General features: G+C 44.9%; 3 protein-coding genes across 3 annotated transcripts in view; 1 reads left to right on the top strand and 2 right to left on the bottom strand.

The window, feature by feature from the left end:
* The window catches only part of LOC130306231 (uncharacterized), an 870,792-nt gene that overhangs the window by 228,015 nt on the left and 614,874 nt on the right, over positions 1-27,903 (top strand). The gene's annotated exons all lie outside the window — the stretch shown is intronic.
* The window catches only part of LOC130277291 (zinc finger protein 345-like), a 304,690-nt gene that overhangs the window by 136,294 nt on the left and 140,493 nt on the right, over positions 1-27,903 (bottom strand). The gene's annotated exons all lie outside the window — the stretch shown is intronic.
* LOC130284600 (oocyte zinc finger protein XlCOF8.4-like) lies at positions 388-14,583 on the bottom strand. Its single transcript, XM_056535120.1, has 9 exons — positions 14,380-14,583; positions 12,158-12,292; positions 10,276-10,455; positions 7,776-7,902; positions 7,587-7,678; positions 5,434-5,512; positions 5,235-5,326; positions 4,997-5,105; positions 388-2,916 (listed from the first exon to the last, which is right to left on the bottom strand). The coding sequence occupies exons 2-9, from the start codon at positions 12,233-12,235 to the stop codon at positions 2,039-2,041; spliced, it is 1,635 nt and encodes a 544-aa protein (XP_056391095.1). The 5' UTR covers positions 12,236-12,292; positions 14,380-14,583; the 3' UTR covers positions 388-2,038.

The raw sequence follows: 27,903 nt of genomic DNA, 5'->3' as shown, positions 1-27,903 counted from the left end.
AGAGGGGGTGGGAGGGTCTAACTACACAGTTATTAGAAGTTTGTCAATAAAATTAATTTAGTTAGGACATAAGGGAAATACTGCTTTACAGTGTCGCCCTCCATACCAGTGTTTCCCAACCAGGGTTGTTTCAGATGATGCAAAACTACAACTCCCAGCATGCCTAGAAAGCCCTAAAGGGGTACTCTGCTGCTCAGCGTTTGGAACAAACTGTACCGAATGATGGAGTCGGGAGCACGCGATGTCTTAGCCCCGCCCCCTCAATGCAAGTCTATGGGAGGGGGCGTGACAGCAGTCACGCCCCCTCCCATAGACTTGCAAGTACAATATGAGTAGAAAAGGAATGAGGAGGCACTCACGTATAGCAGTGAACTCATCTTCATTATTTTTGGTGCTTCAAACGTTACATAATAAAATGTAAAATACATTACATACACAGCAAACACAAATGAATGTATCTAATGTTGCATCACAATTTTATAAATATATATATCTTTTCATGACAGCGCGGCTGACGTCTTTCCATATACCATGCCGGGTCCGCCATAACGCTCCGCCTCTGTAAGTTTTTATCTTTTTATTATCACACTGCACAACACTTCTTTTGCCAGGCTACTTATATTCTGTATGTATGTCCTGCCATCTCCCACATTGTATTGCTTTGGCACTTTCACACTGTTTTGATTATGCGATATCTGTATGTATTGTGTTTGTTATGGTAATTATGTAAATGAATGATGTAAGCAGTGATGTCACTGCATCCACCATATTTATATTCCTTGTATTGCACTTTGTAAATTGCTTGAAAAAGGCTGCATGCCTGCAGCCGAAACGTTGCCTTGTGCACCCTGATGGAATAAACTACTTTCACAGTTTTTTCACCTTTACCCCGGAGTGCTGCAGTATTCTTTGCATTTCTATACCATCTGGAGTCCTGCGACCTTGGGACCCCTGCTGAATTGCACCCAACCCTTCATGCAACCTGGTGTGCTGCTACCTTCTGTGTTTTCTATATATCTATCTAAAAAAAAAGGGGCACAATCCCTTTAAGGGGCCCTCTTCAAAAAAACAACAAAAACTTTCCTTATCCGGGGGCATCGGGAGCACAATACAGAATGTTATAAATGTTCCTCTCCGTTACATTTAAAAGATTTTGCTCCATCGCCATCTCCTAGGCTAAGCTGGAGAATGTTCCATTGGGTCAATTCTGTAAAGTCATTTACTGTCACATTTGTCACATTACAGGCTAGATACTAACAACAGAGGCTGAAAGTCTTCTCATTGGCGTCATCTGTCCCACCCTCTTAGGGTTCTGCTCTTCAGGTCACATTTATTGTTATACTATGGTAGTATGAACAGACTTAACAACATTTTCCTTTCCCGGAGTCCATAGGCAGCACAAGCCTCCCACCTATGATAACTTTTTATTGCTACAGTACAAATCCACTGTCTCCTTGTCTGGTGATCGGCTTAATAGGGGAAAACTTAAGGGCTTTATTGATTTATTCTATTCTCCTGACTTTGTGTGATTGTATCCAGGGAGCTTTAACCCATTTGTTATTGTGCGGCCTACAGACTCCAGGGAAAAATAAATTTTGGTAGGTAACTTTTAGTCTTTTCTGTTAAATTTATTATTCCTAATTTTCCTTCCCATTGGGGGATATCAATGTTAGGGTGGCTGAAGTGATTTTCAGACAGTTATGAGATACATGGAAATGAGGTTGAGGTAATACATAGTAATTAACAATCATTATCATCCATAGAAATCATCCAATCATACTGTAGTGTAGAGCTACAAGTCACTACTAAATGATACACAACAGCATTACATATTACTTCCCATTACCATTATTTACCTACAAAGGTCACATGACCCCAAGAGATGATGTTGGCTTTAGCTTCTGCTTAGGATTCATTATGAAGTTTATTCAAGGGTTAAGTCTCAAAAAAGAACTTAGAAACATCACATTTTACTGTTACCTGAGATCTCAGATTTCCATTCTCCATATTATTAGATTTTAATAATTTGTTATTTCATCTATAAGTCTCCAGTGTGACTTCTCGCATGTTTAGAAAGTTGTGATTTCTGTATAAAACATTTCCCACATTCTGAACATGAATATGGCTTCTCTCCTGTGTGAATTCTCTCATGTTCAACAAGATATGACCTTCTTATAAAACATTTACCACATTCTAAACATGAATATGGTTTATCTCCAGTGTGAATTCTCTCATGTATAACAAGCGCTGATTTACTTTTAAAACATTTACTACATTCTGAACATGAATATGGCTTCTCTCCTGTGTGAATTCTCTCATGTCTAACAAGCTCTGATTTAGTTTTAAAACATTTTCCACATTCTGAACATGAATGTGGCTTCTCTCCAGTGTGAGTTCTCTCATGTATACGAAGACTTGATTTAGATTTAAAGCATTTTCCACATTCTGAACATGAATAAGGCATCTCCCCTGTGTGAATTCTCATATGTATAACAAGAGATGATTTTCTTGTAAAACATTTTTCACATTGTGAACATAAATATGGCTTTTTTCCTGTATGAATTCTCTTATGTACAATAAGATGTGATTGTGTTATACACCGTTCTCCAAACACATACAGCTTCTTTCTTGTGTGACTTTTTCTGTGTGTAACAAGATCTGATCTTCTAGTAAAAAATTTCCCACATTCATCACATTGAATCCTTTTCCCCCCTTTCTGCTCTGTCCTTGTGGTAACAATGTGTGGTTGGTCAGGAGAAGGTTCCTCATGATCAGGTGGATTATTATAGGATAGATCTGGATGGACATTAGGGGTAAGGAGGTCTTTTCCTGAGGAGCGCTCCATCATATCTTCATCTTCTCTTTTATCATTCAGGAATAACATGAAGTTTCCCTCAGAATTCTTACTGGGATTTTCTGTTGGGATAAAAAATGGATAAGTTGGAAACACACATGAAGTTTTGCTGCTGTTTTTGATGGTCACCTGACCCCAGAGGAGAGGAGTTTCCTTCTTTTTGGGGTCACTCCGGGCACTGACTCTAGAGATTTTTCTGCTTATAACAGCATTTAGAAATATGTTCCCCCCATGATCAGAGGAAACAATAGACTGGAGGAGACCCTATTGACTCCTTTTCTGGGCATGCTCTGTGATCTGTGCAGAAGTCATTGTGGAGGTAACATTGGCCCTGAATACTTCTCACTAGTTCAACTTCTATCTCCAGAACTCACAACCATTACACCTCCTACACTACAGGACTGTTCACACCTGACAGGAAGGACTCATCCATTCATGCTGCTTATGACCAATTATACCCCCCCCCCCTGCCTGCATACAACAAATGAAGAAAATATAGAAAAATAAACTTACATTTAACCCCTTAAGGACACAGCCCATATTGGCTTTAAGGATGCAGACAATTAAATTTCAGCTTTTTCGTTTTTTCCTCCTCACGTTCTAAAAGGCGTAAGATTTTCCAGCTACAGATCCACGTGAGGGCTGGATTTTATCCTGACCAATTGTACTTTGTAATGATACCTTTCATTTTACCATAAAACGTACGGCGCAACAAAAAAAAAACAATATTTGTGGAGGGGAAATTGAAAAACTCTGACCCCATAATTTTTATTAATCATTTTTTTTCCTCTCATATAAGAAGTGACCAAAAATCTGAAATTCTTATTTTTTACATTTTTGCTGTTCACCGTATGGTTTAATTAACATTATATTTTAATAGTTCAGACATTTCCACATGCAGCGATACCACGTTTCTTTTTGTTTACATTATTTTTTGTTAAAAAATATAAAAAAAGGGAGTAATGTCCTATTAACTTAAATTAGGAAAGGGGCTTATTCACATTTATTAACTTAAAATATTACAGTAACACTAAACTGTATTGATCAGTGTTGGTGGCGCGCTCTGTTTCTCCAGTTTCTGTAGTGCATTTTATACTTTATTTATTGCTGTAATTTGTCAGGTAATGCTGGATGTTGCAGTTAGTTACTAACCCCTACAACTCCCAACATTCCCTAATACAGCCTATGGTTCTGCAGCTGCTCAAACCAAAACTACAACTCCCAGCATGTCGTACTATACAAAAGTATAGTGTAGCTTATGGTGCAATATGCTGGGAGTTGTAGTTTTGGTTTGGAGTAGTTGCAGAGCAATAGGCTGTGTCAAGGAATGCTGGGGGTTACAGTTACTAACTACAACGCCCAGCATGCCCTGATCCAGCCTGTGGCTCTGCAGCTGACCCAAAACTACAACTCCCAGTATGTGGCACCATAACCTACACTATACTTTTATATAGTACTACATACTGGGAGTTGTAGTTTTGGGTCAGTTGCAGAGCCATAGGCTGGATCAGGGCATGCTGGGGCTGCACTTACTAACTACAACACCCAGCATTCCCCGATATATTCTTTGGCTCTGCAGCTGTCCTGCATGTTGAACCTTAATTATTAGTTTTTACATTTTCCAAGGGCTGGCACCCACTTACCCCTTATAAACTGAAGGTCACTGCCAAACTGTACTTACCTGTGTTAGTTCCTCACTGTGGACAACTAATAGACATTCAGGAGGGATGGCAGGGAAATGTCGCGCATGCGCTGTGCAGAGTGCAGGCAAAGATGAAGAGGACCAGAGCGGAGCCATCACGGCCACGCTCTACTGTGGGCCTCCCCACTAACTTCTGACAAGTGGCACGCAAGTCTGTACCAGCAGCCCCTACGCTAGGATGCTGTGGGATGTTTCAAGGCTGGATGAAGCAGCGCCGGGATTACTTGCAAAATGGTGGCCGGGTGACGACAGGGGTGGTGTTACGGGGTGCTGCCCGATTGCTCGAGGTGTCAGTTGGCCCCTGTTACATACCTGGGATAACACATCCTGGAATTATTACATACCTGGGGTAACACCTCCTGGAATTATTACATACCTGGGACAACACCTCCTGGAATTATTACATACCTGGGGTAACACCTCCTGGAATTATTACATACCTGGGGTAACACCTCCTGGAATTTCCTCCTTCACTTCCCTCATACACGGGTGATGGCCCCTCATCCTCTCTTCTTCATCCTCCACTTTATTATTAGTCAGATCTCCCCCCTGATGTGACATATAGAACAATTCACTACAATACAGCAGACAGGAGGAGCAACAGAGACCCCCAAAGTCTATCCCCACGTCTATGACTGCAGGACCCCCCTATAGAGATATAGGATCAGCCTCATCTACCTGATGCTTCTCTGGGACATTTCCCTCTGGACAGTCCTGGGAATACAGAGGACGGGGACACCTCTCGGGTGGATTTCTATCAATGACTCCATCTGTAGGGAACACACAGTGATGAATAGATTATTCCATGTGATGATCAGATGATGGGTGTAGTAGTATCTAGGAGACCCTCCACCAATAAAAGTCTCCCCCTCCTTACACTGCTGACCGGTGCCGAAATCCGTCTTTTCTTCTGGTTCATCTTTAACCTCAGCCTTAATATCCATCAGATCTTCACCCTAAAGAGAAAAAAAAGAAGAAAAAACACAAAATAAAAGGGGCTCCCAAATTCCAGCATGGGGGGGGGGAGGGGGGTAACATGGCACCATAGTTCCCAGTATACATCTCTCCCCCCTCCTCCTTTATCTCCACAGGTTGTTTTCCTCAGTTATTCTGCCCGGTAACAGCTGTTCTGCTGAGAGATGGATTCCTGCTTCTGATTGGAGGATCAGATTCTGCCCGGTAACCATGATCTTCTGCCCAGCGATGCTCCAGCCCAACAACAGCATTCTGATTGGCTGGAGGCCCATTGGCGGGAAAAGTATTTCCCTTCTATACTGGGCTGTGGTGTCTCCAGCTCAGTCACCTGTGAGAAGATTAGAAGAAGCCCCGCCCTCCCCTTTTATTTCACTTTCCTTTCCATCACTATGGGGGGAAATTTATCAAACGCTTTAGACTTTTTTTTTGTTGTTTTTTTTGTGGTAAAAGGTCTCATGTGTGGTCCATGCGACTTTTTACTGCACCGCAGAATTGTGAGAAATAATTTCTAAAAAGTTGTAACTGCGACCTTTTGTACAAAAAGCTCCGCCCCCACCCACATTTATCACCTGTCCACTAGCTGTTATAAGACTACAATTCCCAGCATGCCCTTACAGTAAGGATATGCTAGGAGCTGTAGTTGCAACAGGTAGCGGGCGGGTGCTCGGGGAGCGGTATACGAAGCTGCGGCAGTGTGCTCACGGCTCCGGGCAGGAAATATGAAATTACAGCGCCGTGATTTTATACTCCGCATCTACCACCCGCCCGCTACCTGTTGTAACTACAACTTCCAGCATATCCTTACTGTAAGGGCATGCTGGGAATTGTAGTCTTACTACAGCCAGCGGGCGGATGGTAGATGCAGGTGAGCAGAAAGTGACTTGAATTTTAAAACCAGGGTGCCTCCAGCTGTTGCTAAACTACAACTCCCATCATAGGAGTATATGTAACATAGATCAGACGCCTTGCACTACGTAATATATTTGTTGCACGTACACATTTCCAACACCACAAATTAAGGAGTAAATAAAATAAAAAACTACAACTCCCAGCATGCCCTGAAAGTGAGGACATGCTGGGAGTTGTAGTTTTGCAACAGCTGGAGAGTCATAGATTGGGAATTGCTGCCCTAACAGGTGTCTCGCTATATGGTAAACAACTACAACTCCCAGCACCCCCCCCCCCGAGTTTTATTAAATGTTAATAAGTCCCTGCTCAAAAAAAAGTAAGTTACCCTCTTTTCCCGTTTTACAAATAAAACAAATATATAAACATATTCGGTATCGCGATGGAAACGTCCAAACTAATAAAGTAAAATGTTACAGATCAAGCACAGTGAACGGCGTAAACATAAAAGACACCAAAGTACAAAATTGCGGATTTTCTGTCCCATTATATTCCAAATTCACATAAAAAAAATTGACCAAAACGTCAGATATATACAAAAATGATACCGCTAAAAACTACAGATTATGGCGCAAAAATGAGCCCTCATACCGACCCATGTATAGAAAAAATAAGAAAGTTATAGGGGTCAGCAGAGGGTCACCAATACAATACATCAAACACAGCAATTATCACAGACACTTCCAAAATGGCCTGTGCTGAGGTGATTTCCCCTCGCTGTGTATTGTACAGACAGATTTATCATACGTTCTGCGCCATGTCATAAATCTGACGCACGTCAGCACTTTCACAGCTAAAAATTATTGACTGTAAAACACGTCCCCCACAGACAACAATGGTAAATCCCCCAATGTTTTTATAAGGGGTAAGTGACCCAAGAAGTGATTGGGGGTGTGGGGGGGGGGGGGGGGGGGGTGTGGACATGTCTATTAGTTATATGTTATTGTGGTTCTGGTATTTTATTACTATGACTTTGGTTTGAGTATTTAGCATTTTGATCATATTTATTTATTTATTCTTCCATGAGCAAGAGATTGTGGGGCTCCTCACCCAGATCAAATGGGGTTCCCCTTTAATTAGGGTGGGACCTATGGTGTCATGATCAGGGGTCATATGGTCATATTATTGGGAGACTATAAGGGCATCTACCTGATTGTTCTCTGGGACATTTCCCTCTGGACAGTCCTGGGAATACAGAGGGTGGGGACACCTCTCGGGTGGCTTTCTATCAATGACTCCATCTGTAGGGAACACACAGGGAATGAATACATCAGTGCTGGATAGATTTCTATGTTACTAGGAAGTGAGAGTGATATCTACATATATGTCTCTTCTTACCTTGTGATGTGAGGGGCCAGTGATCCTCCATCATGACTATGTCCTGGTACAGATCCTTGTGTCCTTCTACATACTCCCACTCCTCCATGGAGAAATAGACCGCCACATCCTGACACCTTATAGGAACCTGACACACAATGATACCGTCATCACCAGACCCCTCCATTACTGTATAATGTCCCAGCAGTGTCACCTCTCTAATCACCAGACCCCTCCATTACTGTATAATGTCCCAGCAGTGTCACCTCTCCAGTCATCACCAGACCCCTCCATTACTGTATAATGTCCCAGCAGGGTCACCTTTCTAATCATCACCAGACCCCTCCATTACTGTATAATGTCCCAGCAATGTCACCTCTCCAGTCATCACCAGACCCCTCCATTACTGTATAATGTCCCAGCAGTGTCACCTCTCCAGTCATCACCAGACCCCTCCATTACTGTATAATGCCCCAGCAGTGTCACCGCACCAGTCGTCACCAGACCCCTCCATTACTGTATAATGTCCCAGCAGTGTCACCTCTCCAGTCATCACCAGACCCCTCCATTACTGTATAATGTCCCAGCAGTGTCACCTCTCTAGTCATCACCAGACCCCTCCATTACTGTATAATGCCCCAGCAGTGTCACCGCACCAGTCGTCACCAGACCCCTCCATTACTGTATAATGTCCCAGCAGTGTCACCTCTCCAGTCATCACTAGACCCCTCCATTACTGTATAATGTCCCAGCAGTGTCACCCCTCCAGTCATCACCAGACCCCTCCATTACTGTATAATGTCCCAGCAGTGTCACCTGTCCAGTCATCACCAGACTCCTCCATTACTGTATAATGTCCCAGCAGTGTCACCTCTCTAATCATAACCAGACCCCTCCATTACTGTATAATGTCCCAACAGTGTCACCTCTCCAGTTGTCACCAGACCCCTCCATTACTGTATAATGTCCCAGCAGTGTCACCTCTCCAGTCATCACCAGACCCCTCCATTACTGTATAATGTCCCAGCAGTGTCACCTCTCCAGTCATCACCAGACCCCTCCATTACTGTATAATGTCCCAGCAGTGTCACCTCTCCAGTCATCACCAGACCCCTCCATTACTGTATAATGCCCCAGCAGTGTCACCTTTCCAGTCATCACCAGACCCCTCCATTACTGTATAATGTCCCAGCAGTGTCACCTTTCCAGTCATCACCAGACCCCTCCATTACTGTATAATGTCCCAGCAGTGTCACCTGTCCAGTCATCACCAGACTCCTCCATTACTGTATAATGTCCCAGCAGTGTCACCTCTCCAGTCATCACTAGACCCCTCCATTACTGTGTAATGTCCCAGCAGTGTCACCTCTCCAGTCGTCACCAGACCCCTCCATTACTGTATAATGTCCCAGCAGTGTCACCTCTCCAGTCATCACCAGACCCCTCCATTACTGTATAATGTCCCAACAGTGTCACCTCTCCAGTCATCACCAGACCCCTCCATTACTGTATAATGTCCCAGCAGTGTCACCTCTCCAGTCATCACTAGACCCCTCCATTACTGTATAATGTCCCAGCAGTGTCACCTCTCCAGTCATCACTAGACCCCTCCATTACTGTATAATGCCCCAGTAGTGTCACCTCTCCAGTCGTCACCAGACCCCTCCATTACTGTATAATGTCCCAGCAGTGTCACCTCTCCAGTCATCACAAGACTCTCCATTACTGTATAATGTCCCAGCAGTGTCACCTCTCCAGTCATCACCAGACCCCTCCATTACTGTATAATGCCCCAGCAGTGTCACCTCTCCAGTCATCACCAGACCCCTCCATTACTGTATAATGTCCCAGCAGTGTCACCTCTCCAGTCATCACCAGACTCCTCCATTACTGTATAATGTCCCAGCAGTGTAACCTCTCCAGTCGTCACCAGACTCCTCCATTACTGTATAATGTCCCAACAGTGCCACCTCTCCAGTCGTCACTAGACCCCTCCATTACTGTATAATGTCCCAGCAGTGTCACCTCTCCAGTCATCACCAGACCCCTCCATTACTGTATAATGTCCCAGCAGTGTCACCTCTCCAGTCATCACCAGACCCCTCCATTACTGTATAATGTCCCAGCAGTGTCACCTCTTCAGTCATCACCAGACCCCTCCATTACTGCATAATGTCCCAGCAGTGTCACCTCTCTAATCATCACCAGACCCCTCCATTACTGTATAATGTCCCAGCAGTGTCACCTCTCCAGTCATCACCAGACCCCTCCATTACTGTATAATGTCCCAGCAGTGTCACCTCTCCAGTCATCACCAGACCCCTCCATTACTGTATAATGTCCCAGCAGGGTCACCTCTCCAGTCATCACCAGACCCCTCCATTACTGTATAATGTCCCAGCAGGGTCACCTATCCAGTCATCACCAGACCCCTCCATTACTGTATAATGTCCCAGCAGTGTCACCTCTCCAGTCATCACCAGACCCCCTCCATTACTGTATATTGTCCCAGCAGGGTCACCTCTCCTGTCAGCAGCTCAGTGATCCTGTGGATGAGTTCTAGGATCTTCTCCTCATGTATCGGTGAGAGAGGTGGAGGCTCCGTGATGGGTCCCCGGGCCCTGCTCTGTCCTTCTGACTCATGGAGATGGCTGCTGGGGGGCAAACACTCCCCCCATGGCTTCTTCACTATGGTGTAATCCTGTGTATAGAGAAAGACACAATGGAGTGGACAGACCCCAGTATAGAGCTCTAGTGAGCACATTTGGAATACTGGGGTCAGTTCTGGAGACCTCACCTACAAAGAGACATCCAGAACATAGAGCGGCTCCAAAGATGGGGACAACAATGGTGGAAATGTAGATGGGGGACAACAATGGTGGAAATGTAGATGAGGGGATAACAATGGTGGAAATGTAGATGGGGACAACAATGGTGGAAATGTAGATGGGGGGACAACAATGGTGGAAATGTAGATGGAGACAACAACGGTGGAAATGTAGATGGAGACAACAACGGTGGAAATGTAGATGGGGACAACAATGGTGGAAATGTAGATGGGGACAACAATGGTGGAAATGTAGATGGGGACAACAATGGTGGAAATGTAGATGGGGACAACAATGGTGGAAATGTAGATGGGGACAACAATGGTGGAAATGTAGATGGGGACAACAATGGTGGAAATGTAGATGGGGACAACAATGGTGGAAATGTAGATGGGGACAACAATGGTGGAAATGTAGATGGGGACAACAATGGTGGAAATGTATATAGGGACAACAATGGTGGAAATGTAGATGGAGACAACAATGGTTATAAATGTAGATGGAGACGACAACAATGGTGGAAATGTAGATGGGGACGACAACAATGGTGGAAATGTAGATGGGGACGACAACAATGGTGGAAATGTAGATGGGGACGACAACAATGGTGGAAATGTAGATGGGGACGACAACAATGGTGGAAATGTAGATGGAGACGACAACAATGGTGGAAATGTAGAGGGGGGACAACAATGGTGGAAATGTAGATGGGGGGACAACAATGGTGAATGTAGATGGGGGGACAACAATGGTGGAAATGTAGATGGGGACAACGATGGTGGAAATGTAGATGGGGGGACAACGATGGTGGAAATGTAGATGGGGAGACAACGATGGTGGAAATGTAGATGGGGACAACAATGGTGGAAATGTAGATGGGGGACAACAATGATGGAAATGTAGATGGGGGATAACAATGGTGGAAATGTAGATGGGGACAACAATGGTGGAAATGTAGGCGGGGAGAACAATGGTGGAAATGTAGATGGAGACAACAATGGTGGAAATGTAGATGGGGACAACAATGGTGGAAATGTAGATGGGGACAACAATGGTGGAAATGTAGATGGGGGGACAACAATGGTGGAAATGTAGATGGGGGACAACAATGGTGGAAATGTAGATGGAGACAACAATGGTGGAAATGTGGATGGGGGACAACAATGGTGGAAATGTAGATGGGGACAACAATGGTGGAAATGTAGATGATGACAACAATGGTGGAAATGTAGATGGGGACAACAATGGTGGAAATGTAGATGGGGACAACAATGGTGGAAATGTAGATGGGGACAACAATGGTGGAAATGTAGATGGGGGACAACAATGGTGGAAATGTAGATGGGGGACAACAATGGTGGAAATGTAGATGGGGACAACAATGGAGGAAATGTAGATGGGGGACAAAAATGGTGGAAATGTAGATGGGGACAACAATGGTGGAAATGTAGATGGGGGACAACAATGGTGGAAATGTAGATGAGGAGAACAATGGTGGAAATGTAGATGGGGGACAACAATGGTGGAAATGCAAATGGTTACAACAATAGAGGAAATGTAGATGGGTCACCTCACCTCTCCGGTCAGCAGGTGGAGGATCTCCAAGTTGAAGTGTAATATTCTCTTAGTCATCTCATTCCTGTCCTTGTCCATCCTTGGGGGATCATTCAGGAGAAGAGGAGACAACTGGGTCAGCTGGAGGGGATAGTCCTGAAGAAGAGGAGGAGCCTGAATCACAGAACCAGCGACACAAAGTAACAAACCCCCTCCTCATGTAATCTCCTGACTACTGGGGTGACACACTGTAACAAACCTCCTCTTCATGTAATCTCCTTACTACTGTGGTGACACACTGTAACAAACCTCCTCTTCATGTAATCTCCTTACTACTGGGGTGACACACTGTAACAAACCTCCTCCTCAGTAATTTCCTTACTACTGGGGTGACACACTGTAACAAACCCCCTCCTCATGTAATCTCCTAATTACTGGGGTGACACACTGTAACAAACCCCCTCCTCATGTAATCTCCTAATTACTGGGGTGACACACTGTAACAAACCTCCTCCTCATGTCATCTCCTTACTACTGAGGTGACACTGTACCAAACCTCCTCCTCATGTAATCTCCTTACTACTGGGGTGACACACTGTAACAAACCTCCTCCTCATGTAATCTCCTTACTACTGGGGTGACACACTGTAACAAACCTCCTCCTCATGTAATCTCCTTACTACTGAGGTGACACACTGTAACAAACCTTCTCCTTATGTAATCTCCTTACTACTGGGGTGACACACTGTAACAAACCTTCTCCTCATGTAATCTCCTTACTACTGGGGTGACACACTGTAACAAACCTCCTCCTCATGTAATCTTCTCTACTGGGGTGACACACTGTAACAATCCTCCTCCTCATGTAATTTCCTTACTACTGGGGTGACACACTGTAACAAACCTCCTCCTCATGTAATCTCCTCTACTGTGGTGACACACTGTAACAAACCTCCTCCTCATGTAATCTCCTTACTACTGGGGTGACACACTGTAACAAATCTTCTCCTCATGTAATCTCCTTACTACTGGGGTGACACACTGTAACAAACCTCCTCCTCATGTAATCTCCTTACTACTGTGGTGACACACTGTAACAAACCTCCTCCTCATGTAATCTCCTTACTACTGGGGTGACACACTGTAACAAATCTTCTCCTCATGTAATCTCCTTACTACTGGGGTGACACACTGTAACAAACCTCCTCCTCATGTAATCTCCTCTACTGTGGTGACACACTGTAACAAACCTCCTCCTCATGTAATCTCCTTACTACTGGGGTGACACACTGTAACAAACCTCCTCCTCATGTAATCTCCTTACTACTGAGGTGACACACTGTAACAAACCTTCTCTTATGTAATCTCCTTACTACTGGGGTGACACACTGTAACAAACCTTCTCCTCATGTAATCTCCTTACTACTGGGGTGACACACTGTAACAAACCTCCTCCTCATGTAATCTTCTCTACTGGGGTGACACACTGTAACAATCCTCCTCCTCATGTAATTTCCTTACTACTGGGGTGACACACTGTAACAAACCTCCTCCTCATGTAATCTCCTCTACTGTGGTGACACACTGTAAAAAACCTCCTCCTCATGTAATCTCCTTACTACTGGGGTGACACACTGTAACAAATCTTCTCCTCGTGTAATCTCCTTACTACTGGGGTGACACACTGTAACAAACCTCCTCCTCATGTAATCTCCTCTATTGTGGTGACACACTGTAACAAACCTCCTCCTCATGTAATCTCCTTACTACTGGGGTGACACACTGTAACAATCCTCCTCCTCATGTAATCTCCTTACTACTGGGGTGACACACTGTAACAAACCTCCTCCTCATGTAATCTCCTTACTACTGGGGTGACACACAGTAACAAACCTCCTCCTCATGTAATCTCCTTACTACTGGGGTGACACACTGTAACAAACCTCCTCTTCATGTAATCTCCTTACTACTGGGGTGACACACTGTAACAAACCTCCTCCTCATGTAATCTCCTTACTACAGGGGTGACACACTGTAACAAACCCCATCCTCATGTAATCTCCTTACTACTGGGGTGACACACTGTAACAAACCTCTTCCTCATGTAATCTCCTTACTACTGGGGTGACACACTGTAACAAACCTCCTCCTCATGTAATCTCCTTACTACTGGGGTGACACACTGTAACAAACCTCCTCCTCATGTAATCTCCTTACTACTGGGGTGACACACTGTAACAAACCTCCTCCTCATGTAATCTCTTTATCAAGAAGTGCCCGTCCAGGACCTGCTCTGTATCTGCTGGATGTGTAGGACCTGTGAGATGTCACAATCATGTGACCAGTACATAAGGGGGCGGAGCTCAGCTGAATAGAAGAGATTGTAGACGAAGGACCTGTTAGATGGTCATGTGACAGGAGTGGGCGGGGCTCAGCAGTAGTAAAGGACATGTGACCAGTAGGGGAGGAGCTCAGTGAAGAGGAGGCGTGGTGTGAGGTGAGTTTAGAGGCTGAAGTTGGTTTCTTCTAATGACTATTAATCCTTTTCTCCTCCTCTTATTCCTCTGCAGTAAATCTGATTTTTATACATAAATGTTGAATATTATTTGGGAACAATCAGATTAATAAAAAAAAAAAAATCCAGATTGTTTGTGTTTTTACTGAAAATAAACCCCAATATTAAACAATGGATGAAAAAATATGGATTTCGAATAAATAACTGCGGAATTTAAGGGGCTAAATGCTGTTGGTCACTGACCTAAGGATGGAAATATAAAGAGTAAGGGCCCCTCCATAATCCCCAACTGTATCCAGCCTGGACCACACTGGGGATCGGCAGGAACACAGGCGCCAACTATATACAATTTCAGTATTTTTAATAAGTGGGGATTTTAAGGGGTTAAATGCCATTGGGTCACTAAAGTGAGGAAAGAAAGAAGAAGAATAATGGCCCCCATGTTATCTCCAAAAAGGTAGTGGCCAAAAAACAAGTACTATTATTTTTTTGGTGTGGAAGGGCATCTTAAAATCTGCTTGCCCTGTGTAGCCCCAACACCCCCCGTGAGTGTGGCGGTGGTGGTATTTCCCGTGGCTGTGGTATTGCCCGCGGCTGTGGTATTGCCCGCGACTGTGGTTTTGCCCGCGGCTGTGGTATTGCTCGCGGCGGTGGTATTGCCCGCGGCTGTGGTATTGCCCGCGGCGGTGGTATTGCCCGCGGCTGTGGTATTGGCGGTGGTATTGCCCGCGGCGGTGGTATTGCCCGCAGCGGTGGTATTGCCCGCGGCTGTGGTATTGCCCGCGGCTGTGGTATTGCCCGCGGCTGTGGTATTGGCGGTGGTATTGCCCGCGGCGGTGGTATTGCCCGCGGCGGTGGTATTGCCCGCGGCGGTGGTATTGCCCGCGGCGGTGGTATTGCCCGTTGCTGTGGTATTGCCCGTTGCTGTGGTATTGCCCGCGGCGGGGGTATTGCCCGCGGCGGGGGTATTGCCCGCGGCGGGGGTATTGCCCGCGGCGGGGGTATTGCCCGCGGCGGTGGTATTGGCGGTGGTATTGCCCGTGGCGGTGGTATTGCCCGTGGCGGTGGTATTGGCGGTGGTATTGCCCGCGGCTGTGGTATTGCCCGTGGCGGTGGTATTGGCGGTGGTATTGCCCGCGGCTGTGGTATTGCCCGTGGCGGTGGTATTGGCGGTGGTATTGCCCGCGGCTGTGGTATTGGCGGTGGTATTGCCCGCGGCGGTGGTATTGCCCGTTGCTGTGGTATTGCTCGTGGCTGTGGTATTTCCCGTGGCTGTGGTATTTCCCGCGGCGGGGGTATTGCCCGCGGCGGGGGTATTGCCCGCGGCGAGGGTATTGCCCGCGGCGAGGGTATTGCCCGCGGCGAGGGTATTGCCCGCGGCGGGGGTATTGCCCGCGGCGGGGGTATTGCCCGCGGCGGTGGTATTGCCCGCGGCTGTGGTATTGCCCGCGGCTGTGGTATTGCCCGCGGCTGTGGTATTGCTCGCGGCGGTGGTATTGCTCGCGGCGGTGGTATTGCTCGCGGCGGTGGTATTGCCCGCGGCGGTGGTATTGCTCGCGGCGGTGGTATTGCCCGCGGCGGTGGTATTTGTGATCAACGATTCTGCCGCATGACTGCTCATGCCTGGATCTCAGGCACTGAGCAGTCATTCGGCGATCGGACAGCGAGGAGGCAGGTAGGGGCCCTCCCGCTGTCCTGTCAGCTGTTCGGGATGCCGCGATTAGCCGCGGCTATCCCGAACAGCCCGACTGAGCTAGTCGGGAACTTTCACTTTCACTTTTAGCCGCGCGGCTCAGCTCTGAGCGCGCGGCTAAAGGGTTAACAGCGCGCGGCGCCGCGATCGGCGCTGCGCGCTATTAGAGGTGGGTCCCGGCTTCACTATGATGCCGGGCCCGCCGTGATATGATGCGGGGTTACTGTGTAACCCCGCGTTATATCAGAAGAGCAGGACCAAGGACGTACCGCTACGTCCTTGGTCCTTAACCCCTTAAGGACCAGGCCATTTTACACCTTAAGGACCAGAGCGTTTTTTGCAATTCTGACCACTGTCCTTTTAAACATTAATAACTCTGATGCTTTTAGTTATCATTCTGATTCTGAGACTGTTTTTTCGTGACATATTCTACTTTAACTTAGTGGTTACATTTTATGGTAACTTGAATCCTTTCTTGGTGAAAAATCCCAAAATTTGATGAAAAAAATGAAAATTTTGCATTTTTCTAACTTTGAAGCTCTCTGCTTGTAAGGAAAATGGATATTCAAAATAAAAAAATATTTATTCCCATATACAATATGTCTACTTTATGTTTGCATCATAAAATTGATGAGTTTTTACTTTTGGAGACATCAGAGGCTTCAAAGTTCTGCAGCAATTTTCCGATTTTTCACAAAATTTTCAAACTCGCTATTTTTCAGGGACCAGTTCAGGTTTGAAGTGGATTTGAAGGGTCTTCATATTAGAAATACCCCATAAAAGACCCCATTATAAAAACTACACCCCCCAAAGTATTCAAAATGACATTCAGTCAGCGTTTTAACCCTTTAGGTGTTTCACAGGAATAGCAGCAAAGTGAAGGAGAAAATTCACAATCTTCATTTTTTACACTCGCATGTTCTTATAGACCCAATTTTTGAATTTTTGCAAGGGGTAAAAAGGAGAAAATTTTTACTTGTATTTGAAACCCAATTTCTCTCGAGTAAGCACATACCTCATATGTCTATGTTAATTGTTCGGCGGGCGCAGTAGAGGGCTCAGAAGGGAAGGAGCGTCAAATGGTTTTTGGGGGGCATGCCGCATTTAGGAAGCCCCTATGGTGCCAGGACAGCAAAAAAAAAACACATGGCATACCATTTTGGATACTAGACCCCTCGGGGAACGTAACAAGGGGTAAAGTGAACCTTAATATCCCACAGGTGATTCACGACTTTTGCATATGTAAAAAAAATATATATATTTTTTACCTAAAATGCTTGGTTTCCCAAAAATTTTACATTTTTAAAAAGGGTAATAGCAGAAAATACCCCCCAAAATTTGAAGCCCAATTTCTCCCGATACAGAAAACACCTCGCATGGGGGTGAAAAGTGCTCTGCTGGTGCACTACAGGTCTCAGAAGAGAAGGAGTCACATTTGGCTTTTTTTAAGGAAATTTTGCTCTGGGGGCATGCCGCATTTAGGAAGCCCCTATGGTGCCAGAACAGCAAAAAAAAAAACACATGGCATACCATTTTGGAAACAAGACCCCTCGGGGAACGTAACAAGGGGTAGTTTGAACCTTAATACCCTACAGGTGTTTCACGACTTTTGCATATGTAAAAAAAATATATATTTTTTTTACCTAAAATGCTTGTTTTCCCAAAAATTTTACATTTTTAAAAAGGGTAATAGCAGAAAATACCCCCCAAAATTTGTTAGGCAATTTCTCCCGAGTACGGCGATACCCCATATGTGACCCTAAACTGTTGCCTTGAAATACGACAGGGCTCCAAAGTGAGAGCGCCATGCGCATTTGAGGCCTAAATTAGGGATTGCATAGGGGTGGACATAGGGGTATTCTACGCCAGTGATTCCCAAACAGGGGGCCTCCAGCTGTTGTAAAACTCCCAGCATGCCTAGACAGTCAACGGCTATCTGGCAATACTGGGAGTAGTTGATTTGCAACAGCTGGAGGCTCCGTTTTGGAAACAGTGGCGTACCAGACGTTTTTCATTTTTATTGGGGAGGGGAGGGGGGCTGTGTAGGGGTATGTGTATATGTAGTGTTTTTTACTTTTATTTAATTTTGTGTTAGTGTAGTGTAGTGTTTTTAGGGTACAGTCACACGGGCGGGGGGTTCACAGTAGTTTCTCGCTGGCAGTTTGAGCTGCGGCAGAAATTTTGCCGCACCTCAAACTTGCAGCCGGATACTTACTGTAATCCTCCGCCCATGTAAGTGTACTCTGTACGTTCACATTGGGGGGGGGAACATCCAGCTGTTGCAAAACTACAACTCCCAGCATGTACGGTCTATCAGTGCATGCTGGGAGTTGTAGTTTTGCAACAGCTGGAGGCACACTGGTTGTGAAACACCGAGTTTGGTAACAAACTCAGTGTTTTGCAACCAGTGTGCCTTCAGCTGTTGCAATAGCTACAACCCCCAGCATGTACGGACAGCGGAAGGGCATGCTGGGTCTTGTAGTTATGCAACAGCTGGAGGCATACTACTTTGGCTGGGGATGCTGGGGATTGTAGTTATGCAACAGCTGGAGACACACTGGTTTGCTACTTAACTCAGTGTGCCTTCAGCTGTTGCAAAACTACAACTCTCAGCAGTCACCGACAGCCAACGGGCATGCTGGGAGTTTTAGTTATGCAACCACCAGATGCACCACTACAACTCCCAGCATGCACTTTAGCTGATTGTGCAAGCTGGGAGTTGTAGTTATACAACAGCTGAAGGTACACTTTTCCATAGAAAGAATGTGCCTCCAGCTGTTGCAAAACTACAAGTCCCAGCATGCCCATAAGGGAATGCTGGGAGTTGTGGTGGTCTGCCTCCTGCTGTTGCATAACTACAGCTCCCAGCATGCCCTTTTTGCATGCTGGGAGCTGTTGCTAAGCAACAGCAGGAGGCTGTCACTCACCTCCAATGATCCTCGCCGCACAGGTCAGTCCCTCGTCGCCGCCGCCGCTCCTGGGGCCCCGATCCCAACAGGGATGCCGGGGATCAGGGTCCCCAGCACCCGGGGTGCACGTCCCGCACCCGCTCACGTCCTCCGGAAGAGGGGCGGAGCGGGTTGCGGGAGTGACACCCGCAGCAGGCGCCCTGATTGGTCGGCCGGTAATCCGGCCGACAAATCAGGGCGATCGTGAGGTGGCACCAGTGTCACCTCACCCCTGCAGGCTCTGACGGCCCCGATCAGCCAATAATTCCGGGTCACTGGAGACCCGATTGACCCGGAATCTGCCGCAGATCGCTGGACTGAATTGACCCCCCTGGGGGATATGCCCCGATGCCTGCTGAACGATTTCAGCAGGCATCAGGGACCGGCTCCGCTCCAGATGGCTGCGGGGGGCCGGTAAAACACATGACGTTCTCATACGTCATGTGTCCTTAAGGACTCGGAAATGGAGACTTATGAGAACGTCATGTGTCCTTAAGGGGTTAAGGTAGGAATCATATTTATAGTGGAGAATTTGATACAACTGAAATCGGAGCGTAGTCAGGTCTCTCAACAATTTGGGGTCCCGTGGGGACTTGTGCGTTTCTTCTAGGGTTTTGATTTTGTTGAGGAGGTCCGCTCTTTTGGCAAGCCTCATTTTCTTTTGGGTTGAAGCTAATTTAAGTGCCTGCCTCTCAATACTGCTTTATGGGCGCACCAGTTAGTGAATATATTAGTGTCACTGGATATGTTCAATGTAAAGAATTCGACCAATTCCTTTTGAATAGCATTGCACGTGGCTAGGTCAGAAAGGAGAGAGTTGTTAATCCTCCACAACGAAGTTGGAGGAGTATTGAAGTCTTCGGTGATTGCAGTTGTCACCGGTGCTTTATCAGACCAGCTTATCACTCCAATGGAGGAAGACGCCATCCTCTGAAGTAGCCATTTATCAACCACTATGATGTTAATCCGGGAGTGAATATAGTGGGAATGGGAGTAAAACGTGTTAACCCTATCATTCGCGTTCAGAGCTCTCCAGGAATCCTATAAGTCTTCCCTAAATAAAATGTTATAGATGTCTGTGTGTTTGTCGTATGGCTTATTTGGACTCTTATCTATTGAGGAGGACAATACTTTATTAAAATCCCCAGCTAGTACTAGGGCCCCATAGTGGTTTTTAGAGACTACCTGTAGTACATGAGAAAGAAATTTACCTTGTTTCTTATTAGGGGCATATAGTGCAACAACGGTATATTTCACTGAATTCATTTCACAGTTCAGCAATATATACCCAGAGTAGGCATCATATACAACATTGATAAGTTTAAATGCCACTATGTCCCTAATGGCTATAAGCGCTCCTTTCTTCTTTTTACTTTTGGGGGTAAAATAGACATGAGGGAATTTCTTGTTTTTAACCCTGTGTGTATCAGCCTCCAGCAGATGGGTCTCCTGTGCACATATGATGTCACAGTTTAGTTTGCGGCATTCTCTCCAGAACAGGCTAAATGTAAAAGGGCTATTAAAGGGGTAATCCAGGAAAAAACTTTTATATATATCAATTGGCTCCAGAAAGTTAAACAGATTTGTAAATTACTTCTATTAAAAAATCTTAATCCTTTCAGTACTTATGAGCTTCTGAAGTTAAAGTTGTTCTTTTCTGTCTAAGTGCTCTCTGATGACACGTGTCTCGGGAACCGCCCAGTTTAGAAGAGGTTTGCTATGGGGATTTGCTTCTAAACTGGGCGGTTCCTGAGACACGTGCCATCAGGGAGCACTTAGACAGAAAAGAAGAACTTTAACTTCAGAAGCTCATAAGTACTGAAAGGATTAAGATTTTTTAATAGAAGTAATTTACAAATCTGTTTAACTTTCTGGTGCCAGTTGAGATATATATATATATATATATATATATATAAGTTTTTCCTGGATTACCCCTTTAATAGCCCTTTTAAGCGTAAAGTAGAGATTTTAAAGACCATAGTTTAATTAGATAAGGATTCGTGACGAGGAGACCCACCCCCTGAATGCCGCCCCCATGCCAATGGGCACCTGAGTCAAAACATACAACGCTGTACATCCCTCCCATCCAACTAGCAGTAATCAGTAGTGCAAAACAAATCAAAAATAATAAACAATTGCGTTCTAGTAGAACAGGCCCGAACCCAAGGTTGGACATATATAGGGTATAACCGTAGTCACGGGAGGATAGAGAACACTAAGCATAGACAGTTATCTCACCCTGACTGATATATCAACCCAGATCCAACTATATTTTGAGCTCTAGAGAACACAATATGATATATTACATTACATTTCCCACCCGACATCTGAAGATGAGCTGTCAGACAGTTCATAACTCTTGAAGGTCCATTTTGCCGGAGGTTGAGGAAGTTAAATCGGCGACCCTAGAAAGAGAGAGTAAAAGAATTGCAAAAAAGCTTATGCTACATTATCATCTCATCGTAGGTCCCCCGAGTAGGAGGGCCAGGAAAAATGGTTACCATAGGAGAAGGAGAGGTAAGGAAAAAAAAAAGGAGTTTAGAACCATTCAGAGTGCGAGTGGAAGATCTTGGCAGCTTGGCTCCCATGGTTGTCCATTCCTGGTGCATGGTGGGAGGACGCTTGTCTTTGGGAGAGTCCAGCATAGAAGATTTGACCAAGTCAGGAAACCATTTAATTGCATGAAGAGCTTCTTTAGGTGTGAGAAAAGCACGAGTGGTTCCATTTTTGGTCACAATCAATTTGACAGGAAATCCCCATCTGTACGGAATTCCTTCCTCTCTCAAGATACCCGTGGATGTAGAGAAGGCTTTTCTCCTCCGCAGGGTTGCAGCTGACAAATCAGCATAGAGGGAAATGTGGGAAAACCTATCTGTTTTGGAGCTTTTTTTCGCCATTCTAAGGATGTCCTCTTTAATGTGGTAATAGTGGAGCCTTGCTAGGACATCTCTAGGGATTTCACGAGGGAGTTGCGACGGCTTTGGGAGTCTGTGGACTCTGTCCATTAGTAGATCTTGATGGTCAGCTTCAGGTAGGAGTATACTGAAATGGTCTAAGGAATTCTCTAAGGTCAGAATTGGTAACCGTTTCGGGGATGCCTCTAAAACGGATGTTGTTTCTTCTTGACCTGTCTTCCAAGTCGGCTAATTTCAGATGAATAGAGCAGAGGTCATCAGTGGTTTCATTTTGGCGGTCCACAAGGGCGTTGTGGGCCACCGTAAATTTCTCCATTTTGTCCTCCAAGTGTGCCGTTCTTTCACCGATTTCACCTCTTTTGTTAGGGCACTTAGAGAGGACATGAAGTCATTTTGTAAGGACTCCCTAAATTTTTGAGAGTGATCTGAGTGTCGTTTCCATACTGGAGGATTGAGCTTATCAGTGCTTTGTGAGGACATCACAGCAGAATTAGTGGGTAGTATTGTAGCAGAGGAGTCTTTTAAGCACTCCGCTGACCCAATGACTGAAGAATTTCCTACCCCATTTAATTCTGCTGGGTCTAACGACGTCTTACCTGTTCATTCCTCTTTCATTGACTCGCGCTCCGCGAGTCAATGAAAGAGGAATGAACAGGTAAGACGTCGTTAGACCCAGCAGAATTAAATGGGTTAGGAAATTCTTCAGTCATTGGGTCAGCGGAAGAAGACTTGTTTCTTAAAGAATAAAACTCCGTAAGGTTGTTGTCTTTTAGAGCGTCTATTGGACATAATTCGGAGCTCCAATTAGTGAAAAATATACTAATGGGGATTTTCTCCTACTCTGGACAGTTCTTAAAATGGACAGAGATGTCAGCAGAGAGCACTGTGCTCGTGATTAAGCAGAGAGCTCTGTGTTCCAAAAAGAAAAGAATTTCCTCTGCAGTATTCAGCAGCTAATAAGTACTGGAAGGATTAAGATGTTTTAATAGAAGTAATTTACAAATCTGTTTAACTTTCTGGCACCAGTTGATTAAAAAAAAAAAGTTTTCCACCGGAGTACCCCTTTAAAACTCAGTCAGGCATACTGTTCTGCTCTTCTCCCTTCACAGGGATGTTTTTCCTGTTTATGTTATCCTTGTTCCTAAAAGTCAAAGATTTACTTTTAAGAGCTAAAAGCTGCATCTTTCTCCTATTTCCTATAACTGAGTTATCTGTATTTATTTCATTAAAAATAATTTAAAAAAAACACTGAAAGTAAGATGGAAAAATAAAGTTATAGGCGTTGGAACATGGCAAAAAAAATTTCTATTAAATTTTTTTAACCCTAAAACGAAGCGAAAATGATCTAAGTTTGGTATCATCGGAATCCTATTGACCCATAGAATAAAGTTTTCATGTCTGTTTTACTGTATTGTCAACTCCAATAAAATTATTGGCAAATTTGGGAAATTCTATAGTTTTTTCAATTTGGCCCCATTCTGTGACCATAATACATTATGTGATTAAAAAAAAAAAAGTTATAAAGCGCCAAAGAATAGTACAATATGTCCCACAAAATTCCATAATACAAGTTTGTCAGTAGAAACAAAAAATGTTTTAGGTCTTTTTGCTTTTTTTTTTTTTTTTTCCTAGTTCTAAAATCCATCATTTTGACCTTTTTGGTGTTGCTAGACCATTTTTTAAAGTGACAGATGCAGTGGTCACAAATTTATTATCTGCATGTTTTAAATTTTTCCACAAATTTTTCCGCAAATGGTGCAAAAATAACCCCCCACAAATCTAGACTAACTCCCGACCAGGTCTAAAAAAATAAAAAAATAAAAATTAAAAATTACTACTCCTGTCTGTTTACCAAAGATAAAAAAAAATTAACCCGAGTGAGAGAGAGAAAGAGAAAATAAGGTAGAGAATGAGAATGTTTAAATAAATAAAAAGTTTAAAAATAAAAAAAAAGTGCAAATGAAAAGTAAAGCAGTTGTCCATATGAAACAATCAGATATATTTTTTAGGGTACAAAAAAAGGAAATGGTAAGGCTAGAATTCCACTTGGTTTTTTGAGGGGAAAAACGCCATGTGGGTTTTAACTTTGGCGTTTTTGCAGGCAGTTTATTCTTTTTTAGACTTTAGCAATACCTTTTTTAATAAAATTCCATAGGGTACCATTAAATAAATAAAAAGATACAGTAGTGATGGAAAAAATTGTATTTAACAACATTTTTATTAATTTTTAAAACAGGGATCAATTTATGTGGGCGGGCAGGGCATGAAAAATGTAGTGTGTGTGTGTGTGTGTGTGTGTGTATTTAAAAAAATTTTTCTTTATTTTTTACATTTTTAGGTAGTACTACTAATCCCAGCATAGAACACACTGTTTCATGATGAGAGTATTAGTACCTGTACTAAGATCGCCCGGGGTCCGTTGCGATCCTTCTGTATAATGTATAGATGCGGCCGCTCTTCTATGGTCCCCTGCACTCACGTATATATACACCTATTCATATTTCCCACAGAGAGCTGTGATTGGCCAGATGGTTCCAGCCAATCACAGATCTCTGTGGGAAATAGGAATATGTGTGTATATATATATATATATATATATATATATATATATATATATATATATACATACACACACACGTCAGTGCAGGGGACCATAGAAGGGTGGCCGCCCACATCTATACATTATACAGGAGGATCACAACGGGTGTCAGGAGTGACATCCGCTATGATCTTTCCTTAACTGCAGTTACTACTACTCCCAACATGGAGCACACTCTGCTCAATGCTGGGAGCTCTAGTACCTGCTTTAATAGACAGATCGCAACAGGTGTTAGAAGTGACACTTGCTGCGATCTGTCTGTTAATGCTGGTACTACAGCTCCCAGCATGGAGCAGAGTGTGCTCCATGTTGGGACTAGTAGTACCTGCAGTTAAGGACAGATCACAGAGGTATCACTCCCGACACCCGATGCAATCGTCCTATCTATTGCAGAGATGTGGAGTGGCTCTATACAGCGCTCACATCTCTGCACTATACTCCGGTCAGTGATTTGACTAGAACATCACTCATTCATATTTCCCGCTGAGAGCGGTGATTGGCTGCAACCATCCGGCCAATCTCCACTCTGGGCGGAAAATATGAATGAGTGATGTGAATTTCTATTCACATCACTGGCCGGCCCGGAGTATAGTTGTCTAGAGCCGCTCCGCATCTCTGCTTTATTATGGACGATCGCATGGAGTGTCAGAAGTGACACCAGGGCGGTCTATTAGTACAGGAACTACTACTCCAATCATGGAACAGTCTGTTCCATACTGGGAGTAGTAGTACTTCCTAAAAAATGTAAAAAAATTAAATAAAAAAAATAGAATAAGTATAGCACACACACACACTTTATTAAATTTTGTCATCAAAAATATAAATTTAGTTAAAAAAAAAAAAATTTCCATCACTACTTCATTTTTTTTTTTTTGTACCCAACAAATTCTGGAAAAAAAGTCAAAAGGGGCCAAAAATGCAATTTCCACTCAAAGGCAAAAAATGCAAGAAAAAAAATGCCAAACTCAGGAAAATGCTGTGGCATTTTTTCTGGGGGGTTTTTTCTTGCGTTTTTTTGGGCCACAAAAAAAAAAATAAAATTAAGTAGAAACTTAGCCTAAGGGTACGTTCAGACAAGCTGATTTTCCGCGCGTATTTCGCTGCGGATCTGCTGCTGAAGGACCCTCTATAATGCTCAACATAGACAAAGCAAATATTTTGTACAGCTCGCCTCCAATATTCCCGTGCACGGGTCCGCACTTGGCTCGGTGCTGATAGGATCGTGGAAGAAGAAAAAAGATGATCCAGCATTGGGTAAAAAGTTGCAGCTTTATTTTAATCCGAATCCAACGTACAAACTTCACACGATAAAACCGACACCCTCCCTGGTCATGACGAGGGAGGGCGTCGGTTTTATCGTGTGAAGTTTGTACGTTGGATTCGGATTAAAATAAAGCTACAACTTTTTACCCAGTGCTGGATCATCTTTTGCTTCTTCCACGACCCTCTATATGCTGCCTGTACTAGGGATCGACCGATATCGTTTTTTTAGGGCCGATACCGATAATTGGTGGAGGTTAGGGCGATAACTTATACCGATATTCCGGTATAAGTTATCGGCTATTTATTTATAAGCGGGCGCTTTAAATCAATGCACTGCAGTGGCTTTTGCGGTGCCATAGGCCTGTCCGGGGATGCTGGGAGTTGTAGTTTTGCAACAGCTGGAGGGCCTACTGTAGGTATAGTATATTATACAGACCCCTGTCCATCTGACTCACCTTCCCATTTGCTGCAGGGACCGTCCGGGGAGGGTGGTCCGGGCCATCCATCCTTCCTGTAGTGTCCGGCGGCATTCCGGGTGGAGGGTGAACCAGTCCGGGCTGTTCTTCTTCTCCGGGGGTCCTCTTCTCCACTCCGGGCAGGCTCCGGCCTAGTAACGCTGCATAGACGCCGCTGCGCAGCGACGCACCTGACGTCATGGCGTAGCGGCGTCTATGCAGCGTTACTAGGCTGGAGCCTGCCCGGAGTGGAGAAGAGGACCCCTGGAGAAGGAGGACAGCCCGGACCGGTTCACCCTCCACCCGGAATGCCGCTGGACACTACAGGAAGGATGGATGCCCGGACCACCCCCATTACGGGTAAGTTAAATTTTTTTTATTGACTCGGAGGGCGGGGGAGGGGCCCGACCGGTATAGCGGTATGGGCAAAAATCCATACCGTGGGAGAAAAAACAAAACGTATCCAGTTCATACCGGCATACCGCCCAGCACTACGGTGGGGGGTGCGACGCGGTGCGGTGGGTCAGGGGACGGTCGCGGTGCGGCGGGTCGGGGAGCGGTTGCGGTGCCGGGGGGGGCTGGGGCATTATCGGCAACGTAATTGCCGATACCGATAATGCCCAAAATCGTGATAATCGGTCGATCCCTAGCCTGTACATATGCCTGCTTGGAGTCGCAATACGCCACTATGAGAAGACACACTGCGATGTGCGAGTCGTCCCCCCCCGCGTATGCGCAGTATACTCGCACATCGCGGCAGCTCTCGGCCTAGCTCATTGAGCAGGGGGAACGGCCGCGATGTGTGCGAGTACACCGTGCATGCGCGGTGACTCGCACATCGCTTCAGTGTATCTGCGCGTATTGCCACTCCGAGCAGCCACATGTAAAGGCAGCATACAGAGGTCCTTCAGCGGGGGATCCGCTCGTCTGAACGTACCCTTAGGCTAGGTTTCCACTTGGTTTTTTTCTGTCAGTTTTTGGAATACTGCCTTCAGTTTTTAAGCCAAAGCCAGAAGTGTATTCAAAAGGAATAGGACATATAAAGGAAGAACTTATACTTCTCCTCCCTTATGGATCCACTTCTGACTTTGGCTCAAAAACTGCCAGAAAAAAAACAAGTAGAAACCTAGCTTGATTTTTTTTTTTTTTAAAACATGTGTATTCCGTTTTACAATTTTACAACAATGCAAAACAGGGCATACCCTGCATACTCGGATTGTATATCGGGAACAACACCAAAACAGTATATATGCAGTACATTCCCGTATTGTAACAAAATCCATCCCCGTCCCACCCCCTCCCACAAGCCATTTTATCCCCCCCCCCCCACGAAGCCCAGTGAGGCAAAACGCCTCCACTAAGTGAAAAAGAGAAAACAT

This window comes from Hyla sarda, chromosome 1 (assembly GCF_029499605.1).
Source record: "Hyla sarda isolate aHylSar1 chromosome 1, aHylSar1.hap1, whole genome shotgun sequence".
In the NCBI taxonomy this organism is placed as follows: Eukaryota; Metazoa; Chordata; class Amphibia; order Anura; family Hylidae; genus Hyla; species Hyla sarda.
Note: the sequence above shows the minus strand (reverse complement) of the source record. Positions and strands in the feature narration are given on the sequence as shown.

Coding starts and splice junctions, on each gene's coding strand:
- LOC130284600 (XM_056535120.1), bottom strand. CDS start 12,235: ATGGACAAGGACAGGAATGAGATGACTAAGAGAATATTACACTTCAAC. Junction 7,903..10,275: donor CTGAGCTGCTGACAGGAGAG/GTGACCCTGCTG, acceptor ATTGTGTGTCAG/GTTCCTATAAGGTGTCAGGA. Junction 7,679..7,775: donor CTGGCCCCTCACATCACAAG/GTAAGAAGAGAC, acceptor TGTTCCCTACAG/ATGGAGTCATTGATAGAAAG.